We start from the raw sequence: 21,812 nt of genomic DNA on the forward strand, positions 1-21,812 counted from the left end.
AGTCGGATACAACTGAGTGGCTGAACTTAACTGAACACATATAAAACTATCCTTCTGTTTTTGTCAGGTTGCTATACGAAAAAAGCTAGTGGAGGTGATGGAATTCTAGCTAAGCTATTTCAAATCCTAAAAGATGATTCTGTTAAAGTGCTGCACTCAGTATGTCAGCAAATTTGGAAAACTCAGCAGTGACCATGGGACTGGCAAAGGTCAGTTTTCATTTGAATCCCAAAGAATCGCAATGCCAAAGAATGTCCAAACTATCATACAGTTGCGCTCTTTTCACATGCTAGCAAGGTTATGCTCAAAAATACTTCAAGCTAGGCTTCAGCAGTATATAAACTGAGAACTTTCAGATGTACAAGCTGGGTTTACAAAAGGCAGAGGAACCAGAGATCAAATTGCCAACATCTGTTGGCCCATGAAGAAAGGCAAGGGAATTCCAGAAAAGCATCTACTTCTGTTTCACTGACTATGCTATACTTTGTGTGGATCACAACAAACTGCGGAAAATTCTTAAAGAGATGAGAGTACGAGATCACCTTACCTGTCTCCTGAGAAACCTGTATGTGAGTCAACAAGCAACAGTTAGAATTGGACACAGAAAAACTGACTGGTTCAAAATTGGGGAAAGAGTATGTCAAGGCTGTATATTTTCACCCGACTTATTTAACTCCTATGCAGAGTACATCATGGGAAATGTTGGGCTGATCAGTCACAAGCTGGAATCAGGATAGCTGGGAGAAGTATCAGTAACCTCAGATATGCACATGATACCACTCCAATGGCAGAAAGGGGCTTCCCTGTGTGACTCAGTGGTAAAGAATCCGCCTGGCAATGTAAGACAGGTGGGTTTGATCCCTGGGTCAGGTAGATCCCCAGGAAAAGGAAATGGCAACCCACTCCAGTATTCTTACATGGGAAACCCATGGACAAAGGAGGCTGGCAGGCTATAATACATGGGGTCCCAAAAGAGTAGGACATGACTTAGCGACTAAACAACAATGGCAGAAAGGGAAGAGGAACTAAAGGGCCTCCTGATGAGGGTGAAAGAGGAGAGTGAGAAAGCTGCCTTGAAACTCAACAGTAAAAAAACTAAGATCATGGCAACCAGTCTCATCACTTCATGGCAAATAGAATGGGAAAAAGTGACAGATTTTATTTTCTTGGGCTCCAAAATCACTGTGGATGGTGACTGCAGCCATGAAATTAGAAGACACTTGCTCCTTGGAAGGAAAGCTATGACAAACCTAGACAGCATATTAAAAAACAGAGAAATCACTTTGCCAACAAAGGTCCATACAGTCAAAGCTATGGTTTTCCAGTAGTCATGTACAGTTGTGAGAGTTGGACCATAAAGAAGGCTGAGTGCCAAAGAATTGATGCTTTCGAATTGTGGTGCTGGAGAAGACTCTTGAGAATCCCTTGGACTGCAAGGAGATCAAATCAGTTAATTCTAAAGGAAATCAATCCTGAATATTCACTGGAAGGACTGATGCTAAAGCTGAAGCTCCAATACTTTGGCCACCTGATGCAAAGAACTGACTCATTGGAAAAGACCCTGATGCTGGGAAAGACTGAAGGCAAAAGGAGAAAGGGGACGACAGAGGATGAGATGGTTAGATAGCATTACTAACTCAATGCACATGAATTTGAGCAAACTCTGGGAGATAGTGGAGGACAGAGGAGCCTGGAGAGCTACAGTCCATGGGGTTGCAAAGAGTAGGACACCACTTAATGGCTGAACAACAACAAATCTCTTCCATATGTCACTAACAAAGTTTGTGAGTATTGTGTCCTTAACTCCATTTTTCCCACAAGACATGTGGCTTTCCACACTATTATCTTCAGCAACCGCACATCATGTTATAGCAGAACAGACTATATTCCTATTTGGGGAAAAAATTAATCAATGACCAGTTTTATTTTTTTCAATGGTAACAGACGGACAAGCTTCTTGAAAATCTGCTTAAGTATTAAGCCAAAGTCAGAGAAAAGTCTTTAAGCTCCCTCCTGAAGACATAATTTTTATTCCAAACTGTACCCATTGACTTAGTAGTTCCCAAATTAGATACCAGATTTGGAACCGAATGTTATCATTCACCTTGGAATAGTGAACAAAAATTTGGATTTGTCAAGAAATAGAGGAGACACTGAAGGTATCTTCTAAATTCAGACCTTGATTCTGAAAGAGAATCTTGGTAGGTACCACTGAATAATGCCACCTGCTCAATAATGGGATGTTCAACAGCTACTCAGTAACTATCATGAAATAATACACAGAAAAAAAAAATAACTGCTGCAGTATAATTATAACAATACAGTAGAAACCACAGAACCTTTACAAACACTCCTAATTCTTGCTAACCTCAGAGGTAACAGAGCATAGGGAAAAGCAGGAGGTCAGGCATGTTTCTTAGTTTCCATTCAGACAAGAAACAGGAGACAGACTGTATCACTTAGCATTGAAGCCAAATGTTGGCTAAAACATGTTACTCAGAACCGAAGGGCAAGTAAAAATAATGCTGCTATTCCGCCTGCGCAGGAAAGACAGAGAACATGATTGTTTTGCCTGTTTGAATGAACCTGTACTTCAAACCAGGACTGATACCAGGAGTAAAACACAAATGTAGTACAACGTGAACTCTTACAAGTCAGGCAAAGTTGTCTGGTCACTACAGTCTTGATCCTGGTACTAGTTCTTAAAGAACTACATTATTTTTCAAAATAATTGAGATCTTTGTTTACATACAAATGCACATATGAATGCAAGAGAAAAAAGTGGAGAAAAAGAAACCATCAAAATGGTTATGGTGGTTTAATATTTGGGCAATTAGATTATGAGCTTGCCTAGTGGCTCGTGATAAAGAATCCGCCTGCCAATGCAGGTGATGCAGGTTCAATCCCTGGGCTGGGAGGATCCCCTGGAGGAGGAAATGGCAACCCACTCCAGTATTCTTGCCTGGGAAATCCCACGGACAGAGGAGCCTGGAGAGTTACTGTCCATGGGGTTGCAAAGAGTTGGACATGACTTAGTGACTAAACAACAGCAACAACAAATCAGATTACTGCTGATTTATTTTCTTATTGGTAGCGTTCATTATTTTACACAAGAAGTGTTTACTACTTGTATCATCAAAGGAAAACAAATGTCTTTTTAAACCGTTAACTGAAAAAAGTAATCCCTGATCATAGTTTGTGTAGAAGCCACAGTAAGCCACCAACTGTGTCTTCTGCTTTCCAAAGGGTCAAAGGTGAGTGGACTGGATTTGAAGGGCACTTCCCCCACCACACAGGAAAATCCAGGGAACTCTGCAAGAAACTCAGTCACAGAAAGGCACACGAGCACAGTGACAGACACTGCACACTCAGATTGCATGCGGGACCTGCTTGTCCCTGGTTTTACCACCTAGCGTTTTGCTGACTCCCATAGTGATTCTGGAAAATCTCTACCTTTGGGGTAAAGCTAATATAGTCACTGAACGGTATCTTGAGCAGAGAATATGGAAATATGGTCTAACCAGAGACAACCAATGACCAGAGCATACCAAATGTACAACAGGCCACTGTAGTATTTTTTAAGTTGAAGTACAGTTGATTTATAATATTTTATTAGTTTCAGGTGTTCAGCATAGTGATTCAGGGGAGTTTTGTGTTTTTGTAGATTATATTCCATTATAGATTATTATAAGATATTGGATATAATTATAATTCCCTGTGCTATGCAGTAAATCCTTGTTACTTATTCACATATAGTAGATTGTACCTGTTAATTCTAAACTCCTAATTTGTACCCTCCATCCCCACTTTCCTCTCTGGTAACCATAAATCTGCATTCTATGTCTGTGAGTCTATTTTTATTTTGTATATAAATTCATTTGTATTATTTTTTGGATTCACATATAAGTGGTATCATATAGTATTTGCCTTTCTCTGTCTGACTTACTTCACTAAGCATAATATTCTCTAGGTTCATCCAAGTTGTTGCAAATGGCAATAGTTCATTCCTTTTAATGGCTGAGTAATATCCCAGTGTGTGTGTATAGGTGTGTCTGTTGATACTGTAAATAATGCTGCTATGAACCTTGAGGTACATGTATCTCTTCAAATTAGCATTTTTGTACCCAGAAATGAGATTGCTGGATCATATGGCAAGTCTATTTTTAATTTTTTAAGGACCCTCCATACTGTTTTCCACACTGGCTGCATCAATTTACATTCTCACCAACAGCATAGGAGGGTCCCTTTTCTCCACACCCTCTCCAGCATTTATTATTTGTAGACTTTTTGATGATGGCCATTCTGACTGGTGTGAGATGATATCTCTCTGTGGTTCTGAAATGCATTTCTCTAATAATTAGCAATGTTGAGCATCATTTCATGTGCCTGTAAGGACCTGTGGGTTTTATAGCCAGCTTTCTCTCAACATCATTATCCCAACCATGATGAACACTCACTCCTCAAGCCAGAAAGCATGTATAGATTAATTACTAGATATACAGCACTATTTTGGCCACTATGGTGAATACAAAAGAAACAGAAGCGGTCATTCTTTCCATAGCATTCACAGTACGATGGCCAAAAATACGACATACACATCAGAAATATTTAAATGACGATAAGACAACAAAATTAAATGGCTAAATGAGCTACACAGATCAATTTAAGGGAGGACACTGCTCACTACAGACTTAAATAGTTGGGAAAGGCTTCAGGGAGGAAGAGTTTTGGTAGTATAAGAAGGTAGACAAGGGAAGTCCAGGTACCGTTACCAAGACAAGCAAAGTCCCTGGGATAGAAAAACCAACGAGTCTGAAAAGACTGTAATAAAAATCAAGTTGGGGAACAATAAATTTAAGGAAGGAGAGATAGCTTTGGGCAGATTATAAATCCTCTTAAGGGTTCATTTACCTCTAATCCATCAGATACACTGTTATCAAATTAAGAACATTTGTGGGAAAATCTGTGTACAGACACTATGCTATATATGACAGAAAAGATATGATATCCAATCTCACATTAATCTTCCAAAAGTAGGTATCATTATTCCCACTTCACAGACAGAAACTGAAATTAGCTAAACAGAGATGTTAACTAATTTGCTCAAGGTCACCAGGTAGGCAACAGAGTTTAGAACCCAGGCCTACTTGACTCCAAAGTCCATACTCTTTTTTTTGTTTTAAATCATCCTATACTATCTCTTCCCAAAACACAGCTGCGACAATATCACTATGAATTCATTATATCTCCCCTCATCACAGCATATTCTCCTATCTTTTTGACTATCAAGTGTCCCCATGATGATCCCCTGTGCATCAAAGCCTGCTCTCACGAGAGTATCTGCAGCTAAAATAAAAGTGGCTAACAGCAGTTTGTCCCACCCAGGAGTATTTTCACTGTTACAGGAATCAGAGGCTTCAGTTAGAAAGAAACTCCAAGTCACTTAGTGGAATACACTTCCTACCTTCTCAGGGAGCCAAGTCAAAAATGTATTTTATGATGTCCATTCTCATAGCTTACAAAGCTAAAGCTCACACTGTAAGAATCTCACCCATAAACTGAGGGTCTCCATGGAAATCTAACCTGCCCCAGTCCGGGAGACAAAAGGCCAGCTGTGGCTACAGGTTTGCTCTGAACGGGAATTGAAAGTCCTGATATTTCATGCTTTAGGTATATGTCTGTCATAAGGGAAATGTATTTGACATTTAAATTCTTAAATGTTTGCTTAACAGGCTGCCAAAAAAAATGTGCTTTCTAATAATTCTATAAAACGGTCCTTTACTGTCTCTGGGAACCAGGAACATTATCTTTAGCGCTCTCACCTTTTCCGCAGTCAAAGATCTTACAGGTATCAAATGGTGAAAGTGTCATCTCTCAAAGGAACCTATATGGCTCCAGAGTGGGTAAAGATGAGTGTGTACAAGAGCATGGCCCTGACACACACTGCTTCACGGACTCAGTGTGAGAAGAACCCTCACTGACTATCCACTTGCGAAAACCAGAATATACTAATCATTAGCTCAAAGGTCTATGGGTAACTTGAACGTTCCCCAGGAGGTATTTTAATGGACCAAGGATGATAAGAGTTGCAGAATGTGTTTCAAAATGGCTTGAATTCAACATAAGAAATTTTCTGATCCAGCTTAGAAAATAGGTTGAATTAAAAATTTTACATAGAAAATAAAGGAGGTCATTTGAAAATAAAAATGACACTCTTCATTCTTTCTCAACAATTGTTCTATCCCTCATCTTAAAGAAACCACTTCCTAAAAAACTCTCATTTCATCAAAGTTCTATTACGTATGCTAACAGATTTTAAGGGTGGCACTCTTGTCATAGTAGTAAAAGTATCCCCTTACGTATCTGGATGGCTCCTCTAGGTTCTGGTCATTCATGTCAGTAGGAACAGTCCGGGTGGCCAGTGGTCCCTCTGCAAAAGGTTTTGGTAACTGGCCTCTGAACTCTGAAGGAATGAACTGAAGCTGCCAACTGTCAAAAACACAAATAAGAAGAATGAGAAAAACACAGGGAACTCAGATTGCTAAATATTCTTGAAATACAGAAGCAAAAAAAGGAAATTTCATGTGAAAAATATTTCACTTGGAGACAAAATATTTCTGCGAAACCTTAGCCACAGAGCATAGAGGCAGAGGTCACAATTCAATCCAACATCATTGAGAAATTTTCAACTTGAGATCTCTCATACCATTTCACCAACTCTAAGCAGTGAAATTTGCAATAGTGGTTATACCATCAAACAACTAGAGAAACATCAAAGTTCATTGCCAATTATCATGTGATCAGGGGACCTCTCAAAATTTAAGCAAGTTCATCAGGCATAGAGAGTAAAGAGTGAAATGTAGGGACTCACTGTGGGGAAACTACTTTGTTCCTGAGTAATCGTCAAAAGTACCTTTAGTTATGAAACTGTTTCAGATGGAAAAGGCAAAGGCTAAAGCGAACACTTTAAAAAACAAGCTTTAATTAATCATTAATGACTGATACAGGATCTTTATCAAGGAAAAAAATATTACCACCAGCTAAGCTGCTGTAGCCAGTCCCCAAATGGAACAATATGACTCATCTTAACCTGACTTCTCTTTTCCCTAAATAGGACTCTTCTCTGTCTGAATAAAGCAAATACAAAGGAACTCGGAGCCCAAGTTATCTATCACATCCAACCACAGACAGCATGAAGGAAAGCAGTGCACAGGTCTTATCCACAGCTTTCCCCAGGGTCCATATGGTGGGAGAGAATGTTCACTGTTGCTGGACAACAAATGTGTCTTCTCTAAAAACACTCTAGACACCAAGAGTTTCTAAACCACTTTCAAAAGTGAGTTAACATGAGTTAGTCATAAAAATTTAAACGTGGATCCTCAGGAAAAGCCACGAGCAGGAGCCCAGGACCGACAACATCCTCGAAGGTCAGGGCAGAGCAGGGCGCATCACCAAACAGAGGCCCCAGGTGCTCAGCACACTGCCCACGGCTGCCCGAGATGGTGAATCACACAAACACTCCCGACGAATCCAAAGTGGAGGAAAAACTAAGACAGCATTGCCACAGATTTGCTGTTTCTACACCTCGATTTAAAACTCTGAGAATTAAAGGGCAGCTTACTTGTCAGGCAGAAGGAAGCTGCTGGGGAAGCGATGCCACTCTTTCCCGACACACACGTTGACGGGCCGGCCTTCAGGAACGCTGTGGATGGTGGGGTCTGTGGCAATTCGATAAAATTCTGGATACAAATCAAGGGGTCCGTGATACCCTGGAAGGGAGAGGGGTGTGTGAAAGCCTAAGATGAGAGAGGTGAGATTCTGCTATTTAATTACAGCACGTGTTAGCATCCCACTGTGATCCGTGTGAGAGGCACACAGCAACTCCAGCAGGAAGCCCACTCAACTGGCATCAAATGCCTGGGCAGTCAGGAAGATGATTACAGCAGAGGCCCAATCTTGGCCAGAAATCACTTGCTTTCTTGCCCTTCTCTACACCCTCCACCTTTTAAAATTGATGTTCTTTGAGCCCATTTCAATATTCTGGATCCAAATAAAGATTATAACAAAGAATATAATAATGGGACTTGAGCCTCAACTCTGCATGCTATGTTTAAGGCTTCCTTAATTCATTCTTTAAAAGGAAAAAAAAATAGTAAGAATAGAGAAGAAGTGTATAGTTAATCACACTAAAAGGAATTCTCAATCTTCTCTTCAGTCCTAAGCTACAGATGTCACATCCCATTCTTAATACGAAGTCCACAGGTTCTCCGCACAGAAAAGTCCCTCGGCTTAAGCTGAATTATATTAGACATTCACGCATCAAGCAAAAACCAGGTAAAGTGAGTGTGGATTAAGTTACTGTCTGCACATCTACCTCTGAACAGTGCCACAGAGCGAGAAAAAGACAGGAGCCCAAACAGGAAGAGTGTTCCTAACGCCAGCCAATTCGACGTCACGGTGTAATGCTCCAGGCGGTATCGCTGAAACACGAAGTGGTAACATTTCTAGAAAGAAAGAAAACTGTTCTGAAAAAAAGATACACCTTGCAGGATACATATCATCACAAGACATCATCATAACTTAAGAGGAAGGAAGCAGCAAAAGAGGCTCTACCAAGAATCTGAGCATTTGCACACAGGGAGATACCCACTCCACATTCTAAGATTAAAGCAAACTCTGCTAAACTGTCTATAGATCAACTTCACCAGAGGGCTTGCCAAGCATGAAATCTCACTGGCTTCACAGGAAACTTAGCTGGATATTTCCCTAGTGACTAAAGTCCTAATAATTTATTTTTAAAAAATATTTAAATGAAAATGGCTTCTGGTAGTTTTGGGGGTTTTTTAAAATATATGAAGTATCTCAATCTATTCTGATGTAATTGGTGATTAACCTTCACTTTCCTTACTGACAAGTTTTCATCAAAGTTTTTAGTAATAACAAAATGTCTCATGACCAAACAAGAAGGAAACAGAATTCCCCTCATGGAACATTAGGAAAATGCTGTTAATTACATACTAAACTTCTTCACAAACTAGAGGAACGTCATTAAGAATATATACACACCTGCATGAGTTCTGCAGCTTTTCAGCACCTTCCCATGAGATTTCCTTCCTTCCTTCTTTCCCTCTCAGACTAGAACTACTTTTGGAAAGCAATTTTGCAATACATAACAAGGGCCATAAGTGTTTGAACTCCTTTCATACTTTTTGGAATCTTTCCTAAAGAAACAATCCAAATACCTAAACAAAGATATTTATCCTAGCATTATTTATAATACTGAAATAAGTAAGCAACCTAAACTCTAACATAAATTATGTCTAACCATTATATAGAACCAATTCAATATATTATGTATTACATAATAATGTTCTAAATTATATCCAACTCAGAGCACTGTATTGCTATTAAAATGATGCATACAGACACAGCAACAGAAGGATTTAAGTATATTAAGAGGGATACAGTTACATGAGCCTTAAACTACAATCATAATAGATTCCATTATATGATAGGCAAAAATGCTAGAAGGAGATTTTGTTAGGGTAGCAGGACTGATTTTAGAAAGAGGTAAAAGAAAAATTATCCCTGATGAAGTTCAACTACTTTTATAATTAAAATTACTTTTAAAAACTATTGTCCTAAAAGGATGAGATTTTAAAATGTTATGCTAAATGAAAGAACTCAATCACAAAAGCCCACATATTCTATGATTTCATTTACATGAAATGCCTAGAATAGGCAAAGCTATAGAGATACAAAGTAGTTTAGCTGTTGATTGTGGCTGAGGAGATATTGGGGGGTGGGCAGCTACAACAGCTAAAGGATACAGGTTTTTGAGATGATGAAAATGCTCTAAATCGACTGGAGTAATGCTTACACAGATCTGTGAATAGCCTAGAAAACACTGTATCATATACTTTAAATGAGTAAATTCTGTGGTTTGCGAATTGTGCGTGCACGTGTGCTACATCGTTTCAGTCCAGTCAGACTCTTTGAGACCCTATGGACTGTAGCCCGCCAGACTCCTCTGTCCATGGGATTCTCCAGGCAAGAAGACTGGAGAAGGTCACTGTGTCCACCTCCAGGGGATCTTCCCCATCCAGGGACTGAACCCTTATCTCTTTCATCTAACCTGCATTGGTAGGCAAGTTCTTTACCACTAGCACCACCTGAGAAGCCCTTGAAAATTATATCTTATTACAAATCTGTTAAGGAAAAAACCTATTACCCAAATTATTCCTTTTTTAACAATTGCAAATGGAGCAGAGGTTTAAAAAAAAAAAAAAAGAGTCCGACACTTCCAAGGCCATAAATACAGAAATATTCATGATTAGTTCTGACCTGGACAGGTTTTAAGCCAGGATTACAATGTCCCATATCGCTAACTGCCTGAAGTAATCCCAAACACCTGAGCCAGTTTGATTCAGGTTTCATAACTGAAAAACAGACATTCCATTAGCTCTGCTGGGCTGCTACCATCCTGTGCTAGGCCCATATAATGACTTTTAAAAATTCCTTTCATAGCAATTGGATTCTTATTGGCAAGAGAGACAAATTATTACTAGCACAAATTAGTACTGCAAATACGTGATCAGCAAACGACAGTACAAACAACACCTAAGCAATCAAAGCTTTATAACATGATCTGTATAAACGTTAATGTATGGATCACATATCTTAGGTGGAAGCATTCTGTAATCTGCCTTTAAGCTTTCTGAAAGATTTAATGTGAAACAGAATGAAGCAGACACACATTTCCCTGAAACTCACCTGAAGTGCTGAAAGGGCCACAGCACCACAGAGGCATATAAGTGGATACACAGGGAAAAGAAATCTCTCCTCTTTGTGAGGCTGGATGAAGAAAATGATAAACCAAATATACATTGGAGCCAAGGTAAGCCAGTATGGGTGGCCTAAATTCTGAACTGTAAAACACAGAAAAAATATCCACCTTTCACCATATGAGACCAAAACAGCACATTCACTCTCAAAGTTCTCTTGATCTCAAACTTAGGCATATACCCTAGGGCACCCCACTCTTTTATTCACACTTTCTCTGATGTAATTAAGGAGTCAAATATAAAGACGTATATACTTCTTAGCTCTCCCAAGAGATCCAACATTTAAAGGTAGGTACAATACTGGATTTAGCTGGAACACAAATGAATGTCAGGTGAATGGGTAATAGAGCTTAACAATTCTATACTGGATGAAGAAAAAAAAACACTTCTCTCTCTCAAGAGAGAGAAGAGTCCTGCCACTAAGACTAAAGATTCTTGAGATTAACCAAAAGCATAACATAAATTCACTTCTTAGACTTTAATCCTTCTGTTTACTACATTAACCTTCTTACGCATATACCAAATAGCTATAGATCAAAGGAAAGAAACAAAGTTGGATTCTCAAACTCATCACTAGTTTCTGTCAAGCTACAGATGACAAAGAGTTTGTTTCAAAAGAAAATATAAAACCATTCTTAAAGGAAGTTTGCTGATCGAGTTTTGTCTCCTGTTTGGTAATACACATCCACTCTGTACCTCAAAATTAAAGCCAAGAATGTATTTTAAACCATATGAAAGAATTGCAGGAATTTAATGAACACTAAGACCCAAGCACCTGGTGGAAAGTTCCTGTGGTCATGGTTAGGTACATGGACGCTGAGTGATAAGCCTACAACCCACAGTGAAGGCATCTCAAACTGTGCTCCTATTAGCGGTAACGAGTAGTACATGGGAATCACCGACCAAGGGTGGATACACAGCGCCCCCTGGTGTCCATTATGTCTACAATGAGCGAGTTGAGATGAAAGATCAGGGTTGTCATCAGAGCCCAATTTAGCGTTGCTTAACCTAGTGCTCCTTAGTTATACATGCTTTTGAAAAAACAGGTGTTTTTTTTGGCCTTGAGACACGCAGGATCTTAGTTCCCCAGCCAGGGACCAGGGGTCAACCCCGCACCACCTGCAGTGGAAGTGCAGAGTCTTTTAACCATCAGGGAAGTTCCTGCAGAAATTCTTTAAGAATAAACATTCTTGAACTGCAATAACAAGTTCATCTTTTTTTTCACTTATGAAATTTTAGGCTATAATTTAGGATATTTACCTTTCCAAGAAGTATTTTAGGTTGGAATTTTCTTATAAGAAAAAAAGTTTTATCTTCTACAAGTAAACAATCTTTTCTTCTTTTACATCTTAGAAGCTAACAAACATATTTTTAAAATATGGCCTAAAATTTTGGAACATCCTCTATAAAACACTTATAGTTTCTGTTAAACTATATTCTGTCAACCTACATTTCTGTTAAACTATGTTAAACGTATTGTTGCTATTATAAAATATACAAAATGTATAAAGAAAAATCAGAGTCCTCAATTTCTTACTAGCTGGACATGTGGGTACTTGACACAATTTTAAACCAAAACTGGATTCTTAAAGCACAGCTTAATATACTGTTTTTGTTTTTACTGTTTTTATACTCATATCACAAGCATTTACAAATCTTCCAAAGTATAAATTATTTTTATAGTCAGAAAAAGCTACTTTTCAGAAAAAAAAAAAAGTGATCCTTAATAAACACAAGGAATGGAGGAATGCGTTAATACCTCACGGGAACAAACAGCTGAATCCAAACGCGGGACGCTATGTAGGCAAGATGAGTGACATGGTTTCTTTAGAAATCTTCAGGAGGACAAAGGTCAGGGGGGAAACTCTAGAAAAGCTTATGAAACATAACACCAAATTCCGTATATGACTCATTTGGATCCTGCTTTTAACAAACTATAAAAGTTTTTTTTTCAGACAGTGTAGGAATCTAAATACTAGCTGGGCATTAGATGATATTAAGAAAAAACTGTTAATTTTGTTAGATAACGGCATCAGGGTTACGTTACAACAAAAGTTCTAAAATAAAGCAAAAGTGACTCTGAAGGCTGCTTTCATATTCTATGAACACAGCAAACTCTTTATAAACCATTAATCGTAGAAAAGCAGAATGGGGAACGGTATGGAGGAATCACACGGCAACCAAACCAGACCAAAAAGTTGGAAATTAAATCTCCTTCCAAACCTCAAACGAATTTCTGCTCAGCTCTGTCTTCCAATCAGAGCAAGCACCAAATGTGGGGGAATCTCTGCATGGCTTAGTTTCCAGATTTTTGGTTGAATTTCCCAGAGATTGTTTGCCTCTAGTGTTGATTATCTTAAGCAATTTACCATGCTAACATACACTTCTTTAAATAGGCTTATCTCCCAAGACTTTTTAAATGCTTTTGCCTCCCCAGATGATTCTATAAATCATACAGACTTCCTCACTTGCAGTTATTAACCAGATTATCACATAGGTTAACGCAGGTTGAACAAACTATAAACAGAGATGGAAAAATGCAATAAGCCAACCATTTCCATAGAAAGAAAATGGAAAATAAAATAAGCAGATTGTTTTTTATTTCTTGGTATACATCGTTACTTCTCTTCCCTCCCCCAAATCTATCATTCCTTATTCCACTTACCGTGAAATCTCTGCAGTAGGTATTCCATGAGAGAAGTCAGTGGTAAGACCAGGAGGGCTAAAGCAAAGACTACATTAAAATTCAGAAATCCATTAATTAAATAGAAATACCAAGGTTCTGTACCTGAGGGAAATAAAGAGACAAGAAATCATTAGTGGATGCCTCCAATACCTACTACAATGCTTGACTCACAGTGTTCCTTGTCAAGCAAATTTGATGGTACCTCATCTAAGTGAGAGCCCACAAGCCACTCCCCCCACCTTAGAAATCAGGTTTCAAATATTTAGCTCTCATGACCACTATTTGTCGTTGTTCAGTCGCCAAGTTGTGTCCAACTGTCCGAGACCCCGTGGACTGCAGCATACCAGGCTTCCCTGTCCCTCACCATCTCCCAGAGTTTGTCCAAATTCATGTCCATTTAATTGGTGATGCCATCCAACCATCTCATCCTCTGTCACCCTCTTCTTCTGCTGTCAATCTTTCCCAGCATCGGCATCTTTTCCAGTGAGTCAGCTGTTCACATCAGGTGGTCAAAGTACTGGAGCTTCAGCTTTAGCATCAGTCCTTCCAAAGAGTATTCAGGGCTGATATACTTTAAGATTGACTGGTTTGATCTCCTTGCTTTCCAAGGGATTCTCAAGAGGCTTCTCCAGCACCATAGTTTGAAAGCATCAATTCTTCGGTGTTCTGCCTTCTTTATTGTTCATCCCTCACATCTGTACATGAGTACTGGACCACTATATCCAGCCCAAATTGCCAAGCCCAGATGGGACTAATACTTTTCAGAAAACCAAACAATATAAATAGCTTAGCAGCAATATTATGATTTATAATAAGAAGTATTTATTTGGTCTTCACTCCCATTCCTAGGAGAGAGCGCCTAAAACAACTTCCTAATTCCTAAAGTGGTGAGAAGTGTCTTTTGTTATGTTAATTCGGGGACTTCTGGCAAAGTCCTAGGTAACCTCAGGATGGGGACTAGTTGCGAGAGGAACCACCTAGTGATTGGAGGGTTAGAACTTTCAGTCCTGTCTTTCCCTCCTCTGGGAAGAGGGGAGGGCATAGCAATGAGGAGAGGGTATAGCAATGGGGTTTAAACACCAATGGCCAGTGATTCAAGCAATGGTGCTCAAGTAATGAGACCTCCATAAAAACCCAAAAGGACAGAGGGCTTCCGGAAGCACCATGTATCTTCCCGCCCACCCTGCCCTATGCATCTCTTCCATCTGGCTTGTCCCCTTTCTAATAACTGGTCAACAGAAGTTAAGTGTTTCTGGAGTCCTGGGAGCCACACTAGCAAATTAACTGAACCTGACAAATTAGCTGAACCTGAGAAGGGGGCTGCTGGAACTTCTAATGTGGTCAGTCAGAAGCCCAGGTGACAACCTGGACTTTCAAACGGCACGAAGCAGAGGCCTCCCCACCGAGGGCCGGGGGATGGCGGGGTGGGTGCAGTCTTACAGGGCTGAGCTATGAGGGCTTTGCCTATCCGTTTATCCTATCACATTCCAGTATCCTTCCCCCTGATGTGCTCAACCACTTTTCAGCAGTGTCTGTTGAAGGGGGACCTTCCACAAAAAGCAGCGCCTTTCTGAGGAAAACCATGTTCAGAGACCCAGACCCTGCTCAGCTTTTCGGATTCAGAATGAAACAACATGACTGAAAACGCAAGCCTTGCTCGCACAAGTTTTGATTCTTTAACTCCAAATCCTGAAACTCAAACGATCAGAGACAGCCCCCTTTGGCGCATTCCGCCGGTTTTCATCTGCTCTTCCCTCCTGTGATTACTTCAATCAGGCAGTGAATGACACACGCGGGTTTTAATCACTGTGTGTTGTGACACCCGCCTTGCACCACAGCAATTTCCTGCAATCAGCATTGCTTAAAAGGGTAATCAGAAGGCAGAGGAATACTCAGAAAAGCCTGACACTTCTGCAGCTTGCACAGCAAAATAAGATTAGAAACCAAACCCATAAGGCGAGAAACCTCTAAGGGAGGAGGAAGATGCAGAGGGGACCCTAGGGAAGGACTCAGGTTCGACAGTGTGTCACCTTTAGGGAAAGCTCCCTCCTTGCTGTCGAAACCCAGGGATAGGGACTGTCCAGGAAGAGAGACTCTGTCCCAGGCCAAGCTCATTAGAGACATTTGTATCTTGTATTCTTTACAAATAATCTTTTAGGTTCCAGAAAACTACCTGCCTGCTAAGTCACTTCAGTCGTGTCTGACTCTTTGTGACCCCATGGACTGTAGCCCGCCAGGCTCCTCCATCCATAGGATTCTCCAGGCAATAGTACTGGAGTGGGTTGCCGTTTCCTTCTCCTACAGAAAGCTATTGGATGGTTCTATTTTCAAAATGGAAAATACACGTCTTTTCTGGGTTTTAATTACTATTTAACAGCACGTTTCCTAAATTGAGTCCTTTAGAAGTCCAGTTTCCAGAGAAGTAAGTTTTCGTACAATCATCTCCTGACCGCCAGTGTGGAGGCAATGCTATCAACCCTGACCCATCTTCTTCTTTACAAAATTCTTGAAATTTGACCCTGGGATGATAAAGCAGAGTGACTAGAAAAAAGGGGGTCACCCTTCACGTCATCTATTACAGATGCTTAAACATCAACAGATAAAAGCCTCTTTCTCTTTGATCCTTACTAATACATGCTTTTTCAAGGAAAGTGCTGTGTGTTTTCCTCTTTACCGCAATTTACTATGCCCTCCTGTTAGGGCTGTCTACTTTTTTTTTAAATCATTATTAATTTGTTTATTTTAAGGCTGTCTACCTTTTAACCAAGGTATACTGTACGCTGAGATGTGGAACCAAAAGTATTAAGTTGGTAAACTCAACTATTTTTATGTGTTAGGACCTCATAGATCAAGTTCATAGCTAGGCTGTGAACATTTCGTAATAGACTGTTACTTCCCTGAAGGATCGGGTAGAAACTGGGGAATAAGTCAAGATTTGGGAAGGTTCAAGTGACAACAGTCTTAAAAACAAGGGCAAAAGGGGACAGAAAATAGTGAATTCTGTTAACCAGTGTCCTCCCCTACTTGATGAGGCATCTACCTTAAAAGAGTAAAAACCTGTATCTCTTTCCAGTGAGATACTCAACACTGCTCTCAGAAATTATCAAAAGTGAACTATGTATTGTAGAAAAAAATTTGTCAGAATGACAAGCTAAGCATTTAACTCATGCAAAATGTAAGGTGAAAGGAAGCTGGAAGCAGGGTGCAGAGGGGGCTCACCTATCTCCCTTTTTATGGAAAGTGCCTCAATCCCTTTCATTCAAATGAGCTCAAGAGAGCTTTGTCAGAGACTAAAAGAAGAAGGGATAACGTTCATTGTTCCATCGACTGAATGAAAGGGAACTACTTTATAGGCCTACAGTTTTACAGAACTCTAGGAACTAAATTATAATAAATCATCCTTATAAATGTCAAATTTGCGCCACCAAGAGGAAAAACCCACCAAGGTTCAACACAAATGATTAACAAAACAAAGAAGGCTCTAGAACAGGCCATGCTAGTGGGTGACCCTAAGATGCCTCCAAAGCCTCCTCTGGGGCTTCATCCTCTGCTGCTGCAGCACTGGAAAGCCGTGGGCCTTCTGACCGAGGGCTCTATCTTTTACCTTCTGAAATCTCCCGTCCTGTGGTCTGACAGATTTGATAAGACAGACAGGCACGGATCACATCCTAAGCTCCAAGTGGCATCCCTGAGCAGACCCGCTGTCGATTTTGAGGGAAGAGCACTTCTTACACCCATCCTCCCACACCTGTCCTCCCACGCTTCTCCCAGGCCTGCGTTCTCATCAGAGAGCACAGCTCTTCACACAAAAACACTCAACCTCAACATCTGAGAACTTGAAATGTTACAAGGGAAAGAGGCCAAATCAGTGCCAAGCCTAGTCACTTTCGTTTTTGCAACACGAAATTTCACCTCTTTATCTCTGACCCCATAGAGACTTTTCACCTACAACTTTGCAACTTCCATGTCTACACTACTCTAAATTTCCTAAGCATTGAGTATTCTTGACCTCATCCAAGTAATAATTGCGAAAAATTGCCTCTGTTCCCTGGCTTCAAAAGACAAGAGTCAGTCCAGGCCTGGAATGTGTCATTAATAAATGCTATTTGGCCAAGAAAGTACAGAAAGGTCCCTTTGAAAACCAGGAACAATAGAGAGAATAAATATTTACATATTTTCCTCAATCTATGATGGGGTTAAGTCCTGATAAACCCATCATAAACTAAAAACATCATAAGTCAAAAACACATTTAATACACCTAACATACCAAACACCATATCTCAGCCTAGCCTACCTCTAACATGGTCAGAACACTTACATTAGCCTACAGTTGGGCAAAATTCACCTAATACCAAGCCTGTTTTATAAGACAGTGTTGACGGTCTATATAATTTACTGGTTACTGTACTGAAAATGAAAAACAGAACGGTTGTCCAGGTAACGAATGGCTGTAAGAGCTTCCACGGTTTACCCTCATGACGAGTGGCTGACTGGGAGGTGTAGCTCACTGCCACTGCCCAGCATCACAAGAGATACCTTATCACCTACTGGAAAAAGATCAAAATTCAAAGTATACTTTCTACTGAATATGTATTGCTTTCACACCATCATAAAGTAAAAAAAAAAAATCATAAGTTGAAGTACCACAAGTTAGGGTGGGTTCTAAGTAGCTTCAGTTGTGTCCAACTCTTTGCGACCCCATGGACTGTAGCCCGCCAGGCTCCTGTGACCATGGGATTCTCCAGGCAAGAATACTGGAGTGGGTAGCCATGCCCTCCTCCAGGGGATCTTCCCAACCCAGGGATCGAACCCATGTCTCTTATGTCTCCTGCACTGGCAGGTGGGATCTGTACCACTAGCGCCAGCTGGGAACCCCCATAAGTTGGGGACCATCTGCATATTATTACAATCACAATGGAGAGATTGACATTATCTTGCTTACACCTGTGTAGTTCTTGGCTAATGCTGTAAAATTGGCTAATGCTGTAAAACTACCTTAAGTTTTTAAAAATGAACTCAATATTCAATCTTTTTGGCTCAGCAGTCTGATATTTGACATTCTGTTTTTCTGCAGTGTATCCACCTAGTGTCTTCCTGGCAAACTCCTACTTTTCCCTCCGGCTCAGCTCAAAGACCAGCCCCTCTAAGAAGTCTTTCCTGATACCAACAGATGAACTTGCTCCTTCAATTCCCTGACTATCATTCTACTGCTGCACATAACACGTTGGACTATAATTACCTATTCATGTGTCTGCAGCCTTATCAGACAGCAAACTCTATGAGGAGCATAATCAATGCTCAAAAGCAACTGATTGAATGTTTCTTTAACTGAAGTCATTTATCCATTCATTCAAGAAGTATTTATAGGCTTATTAGGTTCTTCAACGTAAGAAAACACTAAGAGATGTATGCAAAAAGTATCGGCGTAAAGCACTTAATCTAAAATTTGCAGATTAAAAAACTAGGTGCTATAGCTAACAAAGCACTTGAGGGGGGAGACTCTTAAAAAATAGCTGAAATACTGCCAAAAAGTGCCAAACAAGTGAAAGAGTTTCCATGACAAAGACATGCTGTCTGTTTGACAACTGTACAGCAGCAAAGCATCTCTTAAAACGTAAGTCTTAGGACTTCCCTGGTGGTCTGGTAGTTAAGAATTCATCTTGCAGTGCAGGGGACGAGGGTTTAATCCCTGGTGGGGGACTCAAGATCTCACATGCCAAGACTATACTTTCAGGGATCATGTCTCTGCAATCTACAGATTCAGTGTAATCCCTATCAAATTACCAATGGCATTTTTCACAGAACTAGAACAAAAAATTTCACAATTCATATGGAAACACAAAAGACCCCGAATAGCCAAAGCAGTCTTGAGAAAGAAGAATAGAGCTGGAGTTATCAACCTTCCTGACTTCAGATTAAGCTACAAAGCTACAGTCATCAAGACAGTATGGTACTGGCCCCAAAACAGAAATACAGACCAATGGAACCAGACAGAAAGCCCAGAAATAAACCTTTGCACCTATAGGTACCTTATTTTTGACAAAGGAGGCAAGAATATACAATGGGGCAAAGACAGCCTCTTCAATAAATGGTGCTGGAAAACTGGACAGCTACATGTAAAAGAATGAGATTAGAACACTTCCTAACCCCATACACAAAGATAAACTCAAAATGGATAAAAGACCTAAATGTAAGACCAGAAACTATAAGAATATAAGAGGAAAACACAGGCAGAACACTCAGCATAAATCAAAGCAAGATCCTCTATGACCCAACTCCTAGAGTAATGGAAATAAAAACAAAAGTAAACAAGTGGGACCTGATTAAACTCAAAAGCTTTTGCACAGCAAAGGAAACTGTAAGCAAGGTGAAAATACAACCCTCAGAATGGGAGAAAATAATAGCAAATGAAACAACTGACAAAGGATTAATTTCCAAAATATACAAGCAGCTCATACAACTCAATGCCAGAAAAACAAAAAACCCAATCAAAAAGTGACAAAAAGAACTAAACAGACACTTCTCCAAAGAAGACATACAGATGGTGAATAAACACATGAAAATATGTTCAACATCACTAATTATTAGAGAAATGCAAATCAAAACTACAGTGAGATATCACCTCACACCGGTCAGAATGGCCATCATCAAAAGTCTACAAACAATAAATGCTGGAAGGGTGTGGAGAAAAGGGAACGCTCATGCATTGATGGTGGGGATGTGAACTGACACAGCCACTATGGAAGATGGTATGGAGATTCCTTAAAAAACCAGGAATAAAACCACCCAGTAATCCCACTCCTAGGCATATACCCTGAGGAAACCAACACTGAAAAAGACACACGTATCCCACTGTTCATTGAAGCACTGTTTACAATAGCTAGACATGGAAGCAACCTAGATGTCCATCAACAGATGGATGGATAAAGAAGTTGTGGTACATATACACAATGGAATAATACTCAGCCATAAAATGGAATGCAATTGAGTCAGTTCTGATGAGGTGGATGAACCTAGAACCTATTATACAGAGTGAAGTAAGTCAGAAAGATAAATATCATATTCTAACACATATATGGAATCTAAAAAAATGGTGCTGAAGAATTTATTTACTGGGCAGCAAAGGAGAAAGAGACACAGAGAACTGACTTATGGCCATGGGGAGAAGGAAGGAGAGGGTGAGATGTACGAATAGAGTAAAACAGAAACTTTCATTACCACATGTAAAATATATAGCCAATGGGAATTTGCTGTATGTCTCAGGAAACTCAAACAGGGGCTTTGTATCAATCTAGAGAGGTGGGAGGGGGCAGGAGATGGGAGGGAGGTTCAAAAGGGAGGGGATATATGTATATCTATGCTGAGGTTTGACAGAAAACAAAATTCTGTAAAGCAATTATCCTTCAATTAAAAAATAAATTAAAATAAATAAAAATTTAAAAAAGATCTCACATGCCACAGAACAACTAGGCCTGCATGCCACAAATACCGAGTCTAAATGCTCTGAAGCCCACAGGCCACAACTAGAAAGTTCACGTTCTTTACAACTAAAGAGCCTGTGTGCCGTAACGAAAGATCCCACATGACACGACTAACACCCAACACAGCCAAGTAAACAAATACATATTTTTAAAAAGATTAGTCTTTCATATTTACTGAATGGACTCAACAATTACCATAAAATTAGCTGACAGTGGTAAAGTACTACTTTATCTGGTCAAAGCTATGGTTTTTCCAGTAGTCATGTATGGATGTGAGAGCTGGACTGAGTGCTGAAGAAAGCTGAGTGCTGAAGAATTGATGCTTTTGAACTGTGGTGTTGGAGAAGACTCTTGAGAGTCCCTTGGACTGCAAGGAGATCCAACCAGTCCATCCTAAAGGAGATCAGTCCTGAGTGTTCACTGGAAGGATGGATGCTGAAGCTGAGACTCCAGTACCACCTGATGGCCACCTGATGCAAAGCACTGACTCATTTGAAAGGACCCTGATGCTGGGAAAGATTGAGGGCAGGAGGAGAAGGGGACGACAGAGGATGAGATGGTTGGATGGCATCACCGACTCAACGGACATGAGTTTGAGTAAGCTCTGGGAGGTGGTGATGGACAGCGAAGCCTGGTGTGCTGAAGTCCACAGGGTTGCAAAGAGTTGGATACGGCTAAGCGACTGAACTGAACTGATTCTTTCTTAAAATTATTTATTTTGGTTGCACTGGGTCTTTATTGCTGCACACAGGCTTCCCCTAGTTGCAGAGAGTGGGGGTTACTCTCTAGTTGCTATTCTC

General features: G+C 40.1%; 1 protein-coding gene across 1 annotated transcript in view; it reads right to left on the reverse strand.

Annotated features, from left to right (window-relative positions):
- The window catches only part of ALG9 (ALG9 alpha-1,2-mannosyltransferase), a 107,771-nt gene that overhangs the window by 53,922 nt on the left and 32,037 nt on the right, over window positions 1–21,812 (reverse strand). The window contains exons 9-13 of the mRNA XM_052652826.1: window positions 13,510–13,632; window positions 10,774–10,928; window positions 8,375–8,504; window positions 7,622–7,769; window positions 6,360–6,489 (exon numbers count right to left, since the gene is read on the reverse strand). Coding sequence (XP_052508786.1) covers window positions 6,360–6,489; window positions 7,622–7,769; window positions 8,375–8,504; window positions 10,774–10,928; window positions 13,510–13,632 — 686 coding nt within the window. The remainder of the gene's footprint in view (window positions 1–6,359; window positions 6,490–7,621; window positions 7,770–8,374; window positions 8,505–10,773; window positions 10,929–13,509; window positions 13,633–21,812) is intronic.

Source organism: Budorcas taxicolor, chromosome 15, assembly GCF_023091745.1.
Source record: "Budorcas taxicolor isolate Tak-1 chromosome 15, Takin1.1, whole genome shotgun sequence".
NCBI classification, from domain to species: Eukaryota; Metazoa; Chordata; class Mammalia; order Artiodactyla; family Bovidae; genus Budorcas; species Budorcas taxicolor.